Here is a 13,715-nt window from a genome sequence, read left to right as displayed (position 1 = left end):
CAAAACCCAACCTGTTCATCGTGCGCCTTTAAAATGTCAACCAGAGCATCTGAAACTCGCCCTGTCTTGGAAGCTTTTTGCCGGAACATGGTCATCAAACGAGGTGTGTAGTGATCCAGTTGTGCATAGAATTTGTTGGGCAAGTTTTGGTTTGTGATCCTCTGAAACTCTGCATACACCTTTAGTTGACAAAAACACAACAATCAAATGGGATATATAACAAATATATAAATACATTTTTAACCACACAAAACAAAACCACACAAAACCCAACCTGTTCATCGTGCGCCTTTAAAATGTCAACCAGAGCATCTGAAACTCGCCCTGTCTTGGAAGCTTTTTGCCGGAACATGGTCATCAAACGAGGTGTGTAGTGATCCAGTTGTGCATAGAATTTGTTGGGCAAGTTTTGGTTTGTGATCCTCTGAAACTCTGCATACACCTTTAGTTGACAAAAACACAACAATCAAATGGGATATATAACAAATATATTTTACAGTATATCACTGGACAAAATAAATACCTCAGACTCCATACACAGAGCAGGCCAGAGTTTAAGGAAATGTTTAACTGGTGGGCTGGTGGTGACAATGATCTGCCGTCGGAATGCAAAGGTGGTCTGCATCATTTTACTAATGAGGGGTGGGTTTCCCGAAACATTCTTAGCGCTAAGTACTTCTTAACCTCATACATTTCATACGAGGTTACGAAGTACTTAGCGCTACGAACGTTTCGGGAAACCCACCCCAGAGCTGCATTTTTGTCAGTCTTTTTAACCTCTTCTGCAATTTCACATCTGAGGGTTTCAAGGGTTACTTGGTTGTGTCCCTGTGGAAAGTTTGGTAAGAAGTTGACTTCGGCACGCTTTGGTCTCTTTAAGTGTGACCAAAGTGTGATGGCTCATTTTCAGGATTGGTCCGACTTCTTTTCCCAGCATTAACAGCCACTTCCAAACATCCTGCTCTTCTGAGTTTGTTTCTGTAGTTGCCAAGCTTAAACTTAATGCTGTTCTTCCATCCATTTCAGCCTGTGTCAGATCCAGCTTCTTTCAGACAGGGATGTTTGGTAACCAGTGAATCAGCTACACGTCCTATTTCTCTGTCACTTGGGTAAGCCTTATACCCATAAATGGCAGAAGCAAGCTTTTCTAAAATGTCATGTTTTTGGTCTCGGGTCAACTTCATATGTGTTTTATTCTTTTCAAAATTAGCATTACCTTCTCTGAGACACAGTTCAACATCAAAAGAGAATGTTGGAATTGGAAAAGGATCTGGAGGCCATCCTCTAGAACGCTCAGGGGATGACACATCTGAAAATGTTTCTGAAGAGACAAAAGAACTGTTTGATTCTGAACCAGACTGTTCTGTAAATGAAATATGTACTGCCTATTTTTTTTTCATTTATTTAAAGGAAAAACTGCCTTTTGGGGTAGCTCATCAATATCCACTAAAGAGGTTAGTTTTCCATCAAAATCTGGATCTTCGTAGAGCAAGAAGAAATTAGGATCCAAGTTTATCTGCTCCGACAAAATGCTGATCAATTCTTCAACAGATGCAGGTCGAGAACTGAGTTTTAACTTCCTTACACACTGTTTTTCAACAACACGAAGTATCATTGCTTGGGGTTCTGAAGCTGCCATTATTCTGGTAAGACAAAACAAAGTAATTATAGCTTGTATTAAGAACCTAACCCTTTGCATTCAGTCTACATGGCTCTTATGGATCTTATGATAATGGAAAATGATACACCTAGGTTTCTTAACTAGCTCAGGATAATGCTCCACATAGTGATGCTTAGGCCGAAGTCTAAACATAGGGAAAACCTCTTGCAGTGTTTGCCTGTGATCACAAATTTTGCATTGAAAGTAGTCCAAGGTTTCATCTGTAAAAGATGGGCACAAAGACAGTTCTCCTACATCTTTCAGCTCCATTAAAACTGCTCATGACCCATCTCCCTCTGGCACCAGATTGCCTACAAGTAGCGGAAACATTCTTAGCAGAGTGGCATTTTCATGTCCATTGCCTCCTATTGTAGCTCTGGACATAAATGTTTTGGGAATGGGATGGGGTTTGTCAACTTTATCTGAGTGCTGATAGGGGAATGACATGATCTGTTGATTCAGCTGCTCTAGTGTGAAATACTTCATTCTGACCATTTCTTTAATGCAAAGAGCAAATGATGGGCACAATACCTTCAATATTCAATGGGCACAATACCTTCCAAAATATCATGAAGTACATCTGGGGGGAAACCAGTAATTGGGTGGAAGTATTGTAGTGACTCATGAAGGACACAGTCTCCCTTCACACCATACTGGCTTTTAAGTGTGTCATTCATTACAACATTGTGAACATGAGAGTCATGACTAACTTTGGTTCTCTGGATAAATTCTCCATCCCCAACTCCATGAACTTGAAAATCTTCACTACTGGCCAGGCAGAATCTGCAAACATAATCTGCTCTGTAAGACTCAAGAAATCCACCTAATCCATGAGCAGCCAAATTGTCAGCAGAAACACATATAACGGTACCCTTGACACTTTGACCGATTCAAGAAAGTCACCATCTTGTTCAAGAGTAGAGAGATCATGCAACAGTGGTGCAAGTACAGCTCCATAGCCATACATGTTAAGGTCGTTGTGTTTACACAACACAGCTAGCTGTATAGTGTGTAGACCAGATCGATACTTAGGGGGTAGATTGGCCAGGACCCAATATACTGCACACATTTAGTGGTCAGCAATTTCTAACTCGTCAATATACAACTGAATTGCCAGTATCAGTTCATCAGTAGAGAGTAACTCATTTTCACGGTAGTAAGTCCCATCACGGTATGACATATACTGACTCACATGAGAGTTAGGCTCAGTGATCTTGCTGTGAATGTAACCGTTTTTGAACAACTCCTGGATCATTCGGAGAATTGGAACATACATGATAGTATGTCCAGGTTGCCCTAAACTGTATTCTACTGGTGTTACAACTGGATAGTTCTTTTGAAAAAATGTTTTTCTCAGTTTCAATGAAGACAAGTCTGCACCTTTAGATGTCGCACTAAAAAAGACATTAGAATTCATGACAACACTGACCACTTCATTCAGTGTACAGTCAGAAACAATGTGATCATGTCTCTGCAGTGCCTCAGTAGAGGGTTTTCCATCCACCGAGTTTTTGCGCATTTTGAAAATGCGCATGAAAAAAGCTGGATAGAAAAAGACCAAAATTCGAAAAAAGCCCCAAATATCGCAAAAAGATTTTTACGCTAGGAGGAGGTGGAAAAGTTAGACTATCTCATCGCCAAAATTCGGAAAAACTGGATGGAAAAGGGTTTTTCGCATAAACGATGACGTATCATGCCTCAAGTCATGTGGTTCTGTACATGATCGCGATGTAAAGATGGCAAATGCATACAAAAACAGTTCTGGAGAGAGCAAAAATTGAATTTAACTTATCCATGTATAGAAAAGAAAAAGAAAAAATGTTTCAAAACCTCAACGTGCAAAAATGCGTAACGCCCAGATGAACGTAAAACCACTATTGTTTGGCGTCCTCTCACGTGACCTAAAGTTTATTCGTATAACTGTAATGAATGGAAACAAGGCTTAATTCGCATTTTTTTTTCGCCGAAACTTGGAAATTGTTTTTTCGAAAGGTTTGGATGGAAACCCGGCTAGTAACTGCTTCCTTAATCAATGGTTGGGACAGTGTGTGCAACAGATGTAAATGATCAACTATTTCTTGTGTAGCTTTATTTGACACATGCAGGATTGCCTGCATTTTTAGAAATAATGAAGCTACATTAAGTTTTAACTGATTTCTCAATTTATCAGTATTGCAGGGATCATCCTCCTCCACTTGTCTGCTGTGGCTAGGGGAATCCTCAGACAAATCATTAATGGTTTCAAAACCAAGAGATGCAGGGCTTGTAGAATATAAGACATAAGAAAAATCTGACCAAGCACTTGCCTGGTGTGCTCTGCTCTTGTGTGAGTTGAATGAAGAATAAACATTTGTCCTATAATTACAATTTTTATATGGACATGCCACAGTTTCGTGATTTCTTAAATGTCCTCTGATGTGACTCAAAACCACAGATTCAGAAAAGGGCTGTTGAAAAGCACACAATGAACATTTAAAAGACACATGCTCCAGACTCTGAGTTGTGCTACTTTCAGGGGTATGGTGATATCTTGACAAGTGTGTTTTTAAACCATTTAGTGATTGAAATGTACACATGCAATCACTATCAGGCATGAAAATGGGTCAGGGGTTAAAAAGGTGAGAAGACCGGGGGGCGGGGCATGTGATGTCATGGGGATACGGCGATGGGGGGGGTGTTTGCTGGTGTACGGGGATACAGCGACAGGTGATGCCAAATATTACGGAGCCCATAAGGTGACATCATGTAAAAAAATATAATAACGCGTGGCCACATCTTACTAACGCGTGCGAACGAGATAATTAACGTGTGTGAACAAGATAATTAAGTATTACTTTTAGGGGTGGGCATAGATAATTTTTTTTTTTGTCTAGATTAATCTCACAGAAATCTTGAAATTAATCTAGATTAATTTATATTAAAATAGCTCATATGCGTGCTACCCAAGTAATGACTAAAAGTCAGTTTTTGAGATAGGGTTTCTTAATACAGGGGGTGCATTAGACCAGGGGTTCATCTCCTGTTTCCAAAATGCATCAATGACTGCTTGAGGAAGCTGTTCTACTTTGATACTTGAAGAAAAAAAACATGCTCAATAAAATGTAGGCTACTCGTGTTCAACGGTTTATTCAGTTAAACATGAATTTATTACGCCTACATACTGTACATTATAAGGGGTTGATAACATGTTTATTCAGCTAAACATGATATTTGAAATGTAAGCCAACATTTAGTACATTTAACCTCACGGACGTAATTTGGGGGGGGTTACGGACACTTTTTCAAAAGCCGGTTTTGGTCCTCTGCAGTTTTAACGGTTAAAAAGAAATATTTAAATAGCGACGAATCTAGCGCTAGGACCATGCAGAAAACGACCGCTCCGAGCTCCGCTCCGGTAACACTTTACGTTCCTAAAAATGAATTTTCCATGAAGCAAACCTGGCGACTTCGTGGCTGCATCCATGTAAACACACGTACGATTTGTAATTCACAGGTTTGAAAACTCGTTCTCGCCCCTACTGTGCAATTTGGTTAGGAATACAGCCGAGCTAAACTATCAAGTTGAAAGTCATCATAGTTTGCTTACCCATTTTGACCCAGTTCCCAACCCAACTTTAAGAATAGATTAACAGCGATCATTTTTAAATCGCCCGATAAGAGTATCAAATTAACGAACGCCGTTAACGGCCCACCACTAATTACTTTATATAAAGCCAGGTTTACCTTCCTTGGGCAGTCAGTTCGCGAACATCCCTGGGATCTGCTTGCTTTGCTGTGAAAAAATAAACTTTGTTGCCGCATGTGAAAGGCGGCATTAGTATCTCGTTCCCACGTGTTAATAAGTCGTAGTCACGCGTTATTTTTTACATGATGTCACCTTACGGGCTCCGTAAAATATAGTAAAATCCATAAAAAAAATTTTTTTGACTGTATTGTCAATGGATTCAATGTATGGAGCCAGATCCGTAAACGAGAAGCCGCTTTCGCCATTCCAGATGGCTCAGTCAAAACCATTACGTCTTAATGAACCAATAAATACATCAGCGGCGAAAATGAGTGTAAAAATACCAGGTTTACGTGTTTTTATTTTCTAACATGGGCTAAAGCACAGGGTAGACTCAAACAACAAGCGTTTACAACTTCATCTTCAACCTTTTTAGCCCCGGTGCGAATGTTATCCTCACACGTCCCTGGATTCACCAGTTACAACTACAGACACACTAGAAAAAAAATCTTGTTTCTCATTTTGTGTCACCGTTAACTACACAGGGTTGACGCGAACTTAATAGGCCCGTCTACCTATTTCACAAGAGCTTGTGGCTAGATCTGACAGTGTTCAACGCTGTAGCGAACGGCAGTAACTTTGTTTTACCGCAAAATATAAAAACGATTGAAACCATTAATAACCCAATTAAATCCACTGGGAAATGTACAATCTGTTAAATGTAGTGGTAAATGTACGATCTGGTAAATGTAGTGGTAAATGTACGCTCTTCTGCCTTGTCCCCGGTGTAGCACTAGGTCCTGCTTCTCGTCCTGCTTAGCAGTAAATGAATAACATGAATGAAGAACGTTCGTATTATTGAAACGCTATTCGAACCTCTATGAAGGTTCTGGGCGGAAACTGCTGGCCACTGTGTCATTGAAATTGCCAATTTCGGAAGTGCTCTGTTTGCTTATTAAGTCAATATTATAATTAAAAAATATACATATCATCTCTCGACCCCCCCCCCCCAACAAAAAACTCCTCAGATCTACACGATTCACGTAGGTCACCCTTTTCAACTTCAAAACGGAGAATTTCGCCGAAAAGTGACAGATTTTCATGCCTGACTATACAGGCATGGTAGTGGACTAACTTGACAGAGATGACTGTGCTGTAATTTGTAGTGTTTAAGAAGCTTTGTTGCTGAATTGAACAACGTTCTACAAAACTTACAGTTCCAAGTCATGCCATGTAGCCATAACCTGAAAATATAAGACCTTATTTTAGTCATTAAATCAAGCAACACTACCCAATATAGTTCACAAGTGATCAACCAACCTAACACGCATGTCTTTGGACTGTGGGAGGAAACCGGAGTACCCGGAGGAAACCCACGCAGGCACAGGGAGAACATGCAAACTCTACACAGAGCAGCCCAGACCGAGAATCGAACCCAGACCGCTTTGCTGTGAGGCGACAGTGCTAACCACCACACCACCGTGCCGCCCTGAAGTGTGTTGTATTATCTAAAAAAAAACACACAATAGTGAATCAAAAATTGATTCATACACTTTACAATATACTTTGATTCAGTCTGATCTGATCAAATATGTTAAATGTGACCTGAACACATTTTTGTCTTAGATTATTCCTACTTTTTTCTGCACATTACATAAATGTTTAATACTACAAGACAAAAACACAAAACTACTATGATTTACAATCTATTATATAGGTACTAATAAGAATAATTCACAGCATCTTATTTAATAAAGCTAATGTTCTTTTAATTATGAGACTACATTACCTCTCTCTCCCAACCTCTTTCTCTCTCTCTCCCTCTATTCGCTTTGATTATATTTATTTAATGATATATAATGTAGGGTGACCAAACGTCCGTATTTGTAAAAAACGTCTGTATTTTTTTTTAAGTGAGGAAATGTTCTGTTTTTTAAATTACCTTCATCGGGCCATTAATTCTACAAGCACTAGGACCCTGAGCACGGCGCTGCATGACACGGAATCACTGAGCCTCATCAGGGCAGTCCTGTTTTTAATCAGATCGCAAGCATGCCGAAGCGCAAGTGTGTTTTACATTCGCCACCCCCCCCGCTCAACAACTTATGTTCGACACCCCCCCGGACCTCAGGGCACAGCTATCTGCCAAAATTGGACCGCGGAAAAATTTAGTTGAGTACCCCTGTTGTAGGATTACGTGGGCCTATGTTAAGTGAGGGTGTGCACACACACACAGTGTCCTGGTTTTCCCAAATAAAAATATGGTCACCCTAATATAATGCCTTTTACGATATAAACAATCTCTCAAATCTCTTCTTCCCTCGCTGCTCGCACACACGCTCTCCCTATTCTCCCGCCCATCGTTGAAACAAGCTAACTCTCAATTGCAACGGTCGCCGGTCGTAATCATTTTAAAAAATATATAAACATATCACGCATGCTTAGAGGAAGGCTGTCTATTCAACCATTTGAACCGAGTTTACATTGCAAACAAATAACACAAAATTCTGCTTACCTAACCGTTTTTGGTTGCAACGTTGCTCCGAAGAAATAAAGTTGATGGCCCCGTTTTGGCGCTCTCCAAGTTAGCACCGAGTACACAGTCCCGATGTCAGCTTAATGACTATTATGCGGTCTATTCTAATAAAATACATGAAAAAAATGTTTTTTTTAGTCCATTAAAACATGAAGTTTGAACAATGCTCTTCAAAACAATTTATTTTTGTACCTTTTAATTTCAAAAACGAATTTGGCTATGTTGTGAACTGTATAACGGAACACTATTCTTCCAAAGTCCACACATTAGCAAAGACTGATAAGTCATGTAATGTAACTTACCTGTTAGAATAAATTAATACATAATCGAGGCAAATAAATTCACTGAAATAAATGCATGCAAACCATCCGCCATCTTGATTGAAAATTGCACGCGGTGATTTTACGTCTATGACGTCAGACGTCATGGTGCTGTGACGCTGGGCGAAGGATGAGACACGGAATCCCTCTTTGCAACTGACGTCACTTTTAATGAACACGTATATTGCGCAATAGCGCACGAGCAACACAAAGACGTTTAACACAACGTGTAAACTTAGACAATGACGAGCACAGGACACTGCGCAAGCGCACATTAAATAGACAAACCACATTAGCCCCACGTGATTACGAGACAAGCCACAGGTGCGACATATTATCACAGGACATAACCACAACCACACAGATTCACAGACGCAGACGATGCACGTGGACCACGTAAACACACGCCCAAAAGGGAGGGGCCGGGGTCCTCAACGTGACAGACGCCCCCTCCAAGGGCACTACCTGTCCCGGGGTGCCAACAGGACTAAGTGCCCCGAACCCACGTCGATGGGTGGATCCGACGAGGGTCTGCCACGAACCGTCTAGAACACCCTCCCTGGGAAGACCGGGGAGAAGGCATTAGACACATTAAACGGAACGTTAACAAACACACAGACTGGTACATTCACACATAGAGGAACAAAAGGGTAAAATGGGTTTGGTACACACACGGGAAGACACATAACACAGGGACAGACAAACATGTAACAGGTGCCAGGAGGAGAGCGATGAGGGGGGAGAGATCGGGTGCTGCTGGTACTGCAGGCGCTGCGGTGGGCGGTCCCCCCCTGCCCTCGTTGCAAATCCTCCACCGGGCGCAGCGCGGCTGGCGGACGTGTCTGGTGCAGCGTGGCTGGCATACGCTCCTGGTGCAGCGCGGCTGGCGTACGCGCCTGGTGCAGCACGGCTGGCAGACGCCCCGTGCGGGTCGCATGTGAGTTCCCCGTCAGTGTCCATTTCCTCCTCTGTCCCCCGGCTCCACTCCATGGACTGCTCCGGGCTGCCACCCCGGGAGTAGTCAATTGCGCTCTCGCCGGAGCGATCGGAGGGTGGACTCCTCTCCGAACTCCCTTTAACGGCGGGGGCGGACTGTCCTCCTCTTCCTCCGTATAGGAGTCCTCCTCCACCTCACCGTATTCAGCGGTGTGTGCGGAGCACTCCGATGGAGGGTAGTCCTCCTCTTCCTCCCCGCCTTCCTCTACGGTGGGAGAGGGACCCATGGGCGGAGGGAGGTAGTCGTCTTCCTCCAACTCCTTCTCATCCTCTTCACTGTAGTCAACGGTGGATGCATCGCTCACCGACGGGGGGTAGGCCTCCTCCCCCTCCCCACCGTAGTCGACGGTGGAGGCGTCGCATATCGACGGAGGGTAGCCTTCCTCTTCGTCTTCCTGCTCCTACTCCTCCTCAGAGTCCTCCTCCCCGAACTCGCTCTCTCAGGGTTCCCGCGGGGTCTTAAAAAGTCTTAAAATGTCTGAAATTTAAAACTTTAAATTTAAGGCCTTAAAAGACTTAAAAAACAGCCCGATTTTCATCCAAGGTCTTAAATTTAATTTAGTCAGGTCTTAAAAGTTTACCTTAGTTAATTTTAGAAAAGTGTAGTTTAATCGAAACGTCCGGAAGTCAGTTCTGTGTTGTCTGTGTTTGTGCGGGGCTATAGGTGTTGGTACGTGTTAATTAATTAAACTACAAAACCCATAATAACCGCAGGCAGGAAACGGCCCTTGTCAATTTTGTGCCTCATCCCCCTGTCTTCGCTATCGTCAGTGCCGGGTCCCGCCGGACTCCACCGCAGTATCACTAGTGCTTCGGCTAATGATATTCGGGCTACATTAGGATAGAGTGACGGCAATGTTCCCTGGTTCGAATATCGCAAAAAAGTTTTCGTGTGGACTAAACAAATCGCATATATAGCTAAATTTGGCTTGGCAGACTTCATCAAGAGAGAGTTGATACGCTCTTACCGGGCCGTATGTGTTAATGTTCGATGAAAGCTTTAATTCAACCACAAAATCCAAACAGCTGGATCTTCATGTTCGGTTCTGGAGCAATGGATATGTGCAATCGAGGTACATGGGCTCTCATTTCATGGGCCATGAAACAGCGCAGGATCTACCAAAACTTATCAAAGTAAGTGATCCTTACTTATGCTCCACAGTCTTCTTTTCAATGTGTTAACCATTTTATACAATTAGGCTACAATACAAAAACATCTCAGAACCATGTACTGTCCATGGCATTGAGTTAGAGAAATGTTTCAATGCATGCTAAATCCCAGCTAGAGGAAATAAAAATATATTTACTGTGTTAAATCATGTAAAATGTAAAAAAAAAACAACTATGCCCTGTAGATGGGTTATGTCATGTTTTGAAACATGTTCCACTGTCCCATGCTCTGTTTCATGGATTGCACATGGTATTATTAAATTGTACTGATGTATTGCCTTTTAGTGGGCATATATACATAGGGTAAAAACAGGTAATGTGTCCCAACGTTTTCAATGTTAACATTCAAATTCATATTCAGCATGGCTAGACAAAGTAAGTTGGTTTCATCGGGATAATAAATAGAAAAGAAGGTAGGGGGTTAAAAAAGTTTTGTGTGTTTTAAGATAAGGCCTGGGGAAAGAAAATTCTGAGCCTTTATTTAATTAGTTAATTTTATAATTTCATTTATTTCAGTAATTTAACCAAAATGTAACATTTAATAAATTTTATCAGCTGCAGGGTGTGAGGATTTTGGTCAAACCATGCCTTAGACATACTTGAAGATAGGCTGAGTCTACATGTTAAATGTATAATGTGTGTATGATTATTTAATTTGATGGTGTACGTCTATCTTTTTATTTCTTATTTTCCAACAAGGAGGTGGAGGCAGAAAACATGCAAGAGGACACAACTGGCACACACAGACTCATATGTGACTGTCACAATGCATGGAGGTGTCACAGGTTCCCCTCACCAAGGAACTATTAGCATCTGTGGGTGCAGCACGGTCAAAATGCTGACTCTTTCTGGATCAGGAATGAATCAGGAAAGAAAAGGAATCCCAGAGCCAGAAAAGAAAGCTGACTGAGCAGTCTTTAGAGGACTTTAAGAAAAGGAAGAAAAGCTTGGAAGACGTATCCACTTGTCTTGCTAGAGTGGCAAATTCTCTTGCAGAAGAAGCTGAGGGCAAGGCTGGATCCAAGATGGCTCAGCTCCTTTCCAAGTCAAATGCTGAGATTGGTATTGAAAAGGAAGAACTCAGAGATATGTAGGGTGAGGTTGTATGTAGATATGCTAGTGTTGTGTTGGTAAGGTTGCTTGGGTTGAGAATGTTACTATTTTGATTATCTGTTTTAATATTGAATTAATGCAATCCTGTAACTAAATTAATCAAAATAAAATGTTTTAAGAGTATCTGGGATCATTGGATTGTTTGTGGTAATATGTTGTGTTGGTCTTAAATTTCACTGAGAATGGTCTTAAAAGGTCTTATAAAAGTCTTAAATTTAACTCACTGAAACCTGCAAGAACCCTGTCTCTGGGGTGGACTGGGTGGCACTGATGATGCACGAGCCCACCCTCAGAGACGAGAGGGTGCCCTCGCAGAACAATTCCGCCCTCTCGGGGTCCAGGCTCTCACGAGCCACGGCCAGCTGAGCAGCGCACACTGGGTCCTGCTCCAGCTGTTCCTGCGTGGGCGTGGTCTCATGGTGCGGGGAGGAGTCCTCCTCGAGCTCGCCCTCTGGTGTCGTCCCAGTCCCATAGAGCTCGGGGACGCTAACCCGTATGGGCGAAAGTTCCCGGGAAGGCGAGGGATGTTTCTCCTGCCACACCCGCGCTGCTGTCTTGCGGTACTCCTCCGACAACTCAGGTATAGTGGTCTCTCGAGCCGCACACAGCAGATAGGAGCACTCGGGGTCCCGCTTCAGCTGCGCCAGAGTCGGCGTGGAGTCGCGGCGCTGGGGGGAGGAAGACGCGTGGTGATGCTGCTTACTGGGCTTCTTGCCCTTCTTCGGCCGGGTCTTGTAGCCTGGCATGTTGGTGTCTCAAACGGCTCGTCGTTTCCTGGTGTCAACAATGTTTTCCAACTATGTTAATTTCCTGTTGACTTGATTACAATTTTTTGGCCTGTATTATCTGATGACTGTTCGGTCATTTATGCCTCAACTGATTTTATTGTCATTTTGTAGGGGTTTTAGTTATTTAACTACCTTACCTGCTTGCCTACAACCAAGGACAGAAATAGGTGTAGAAGGGTTAACGAGCATAAAACTTAATAAAAGAGTTTACTCCAAACTGTAGTTGGTAAGAATATAAAAGAAGTCACTTCTGAAATAGCTCAGAGCAGGCTATAAAATATACCTAACCAACTTTATAAAAGATCCTTGCTATATACAATAGCCTGCTTTGTCAGAAGTTTATCATAAACATGTGCAGCCGATGGGATACTTTATAGGAGAATTGTTGTTAGCATACATTTTCTTTTATTTGATACTAATTATGACCTAATCTGGCCCAGTATAACTACAACCAAGAGAGACTGTGGCAACAAAATTAACCAGATTAATTAAATATCCAACAAAATATAAAAAAAGCACCCCCAGTTAGCTAACATTTTTGACCTGTAGTATCTGGATGTTTGGATTGACCTGTTAGCTCTGCTCATAGTGGGGTTCTTGCTGAGTCTTGTGTTACCTTTAATTCAATCATGACACAATGAATGTCTTTTTAATATATTTTTTATACTGTTTATTAAACAAAGGAATGAATCCATGAATATCAAACTATTACATTACACTATTACATTAGAACATTTCACATCTTCTGTTACAATTTTTGAGAAATAAGTTTAAAACTTCTTTCAAAAGTTCACAGCTAAAGTACAAATAAAACATATAACCCAAGGATTCTGTGACGGATGAGAAAGTGCAAATAAAAAGGAAGAGATCACGCCAGTCTCAGGAAAAAGTGAGGACTTAATGAATAATGTGCACTGACTGAAAACCCGTGACTTAATCCAAATGAAGGATACAATAACCAGATAAACAGACCCTGTGACCAGCCACCAGTGGCAGCACAAAAAACACACAACAGAGGAGCAGGAGAGCAGAGTCAAGGAAGGGACACACCTCCTCTAGTCCCGGAGCTCCCCCTCCATAGGCCCTCAACAAGAACCCTCATGTCCTAGCAGGCACCTGGCTGCTTATCCCTACAAAATAGTGCATTAGTGTGCAGGCTATTCCCTCCTGGTCCTACCTCTCATCTCGGGGTGACCCCTGTATCTAGCATGGCAGGGCATCTGCACATTTTTAAATCTCAAATTCAATGACTTTTAAGACCTTTTTAATACCTCTCACAAGAAAAAATAATACTATTACTGGGGATGCAGGTGTGTTCCACATCGTTGACGGGGGGTGGCGGCGAACGAACGAGAATTGTTGACGGGGGGGGGGGGGGGGGGGGGGTTGGCGAACGAAAATTGTTGAC

At 42.2% G+C, this 13,715-nt stretch overlaps 2 protein-coding genes across 2 annotated transcripts in view; both read right to left on the bottom strand.

The window, feature by feature from the left end:
- The window catches only part of LOC143500423 (adhesion G protein-coupled receptor L3-like), a 33,083-nt gene that overhangs the window by 2,398 nt on the left and 16,970 nt on the right, over nucleotides 1-13,715 (bottom strand). The window contains exons 11-12 of the mRNA XM_076994544.1: nucleotides 275-442; nucleotides 12-179 (exon numbers count right to left, since the gene is read on the bottom strand). Coding sequence (XP_076850659.1) covers nucleotides 12-179; nucleotides 275-442 — 336 coding nt within the window. The remainder of the gene's footprint in view (nucleotides 1-11; nucleotides 180-274; nucleotides 443-13,715) is intronic.
- LOC143500421 (uncharacterized) lies at nucleotides 2,428-13,491 on the bottom strand. Its single transcript, XM_076994542.1, has 6 exons — nucleotides 13,485-13,491; nucleotides 12,445-12,452; nucleotides 11,744-12,187; nucleotides 7,900-9,637; nucleotides 6,705-6,892; nucleotides 2,428-2,443 (listed from the first exon to the last, which is right to left on the bottom strand). The coding sequence occupies exons 1-4, from the start codon at nucleotides 13,489-13,491 to the stop codon at nucleotides 8,786-8,788; spliced, it is 1,311 nt and encodes a 436-aa protein (XP_076850657.1). The 3' UTR covers nucleotides 2,428-2,443; nucleotides 6,705-6,892; nucleotides 7,900-8,785.

The sequence above is a fragment of the Brachyhypopomus gauderio genome, unplaced genomic scaffold (genome assembly GCF_052324685.1).
Source record: "Brachyhypopomus gauderio isolate BG-103 unplaced genomic scaffold, BGAUD_0.2 sc149, whole genome shotgun sequence".
NCBI classification, from domain to species: Eukaryota; Metazoa; Chordata; class Actinopteri; order Gymnotiformes; family Hypopomidae; genus Brachyhypopomus; species Brachyhypopomus gauderio.
This window is presented reverse-complemented; position numbering and strand designations above follow the sequence as displayed.

Bases quoted from the DNA above. Each gene is read 5' to 3' on its own strand.
- LOC143500421 (XM_076994542.1), bottom strand. The intron at 9,638-11,743 runs GTGAGTTAAATT...GAGGAGGAGTAG, and splicing joins CAGGGTTCTTGCAGGTTTCA to GAGCAGGAAGACGAAGAGGA.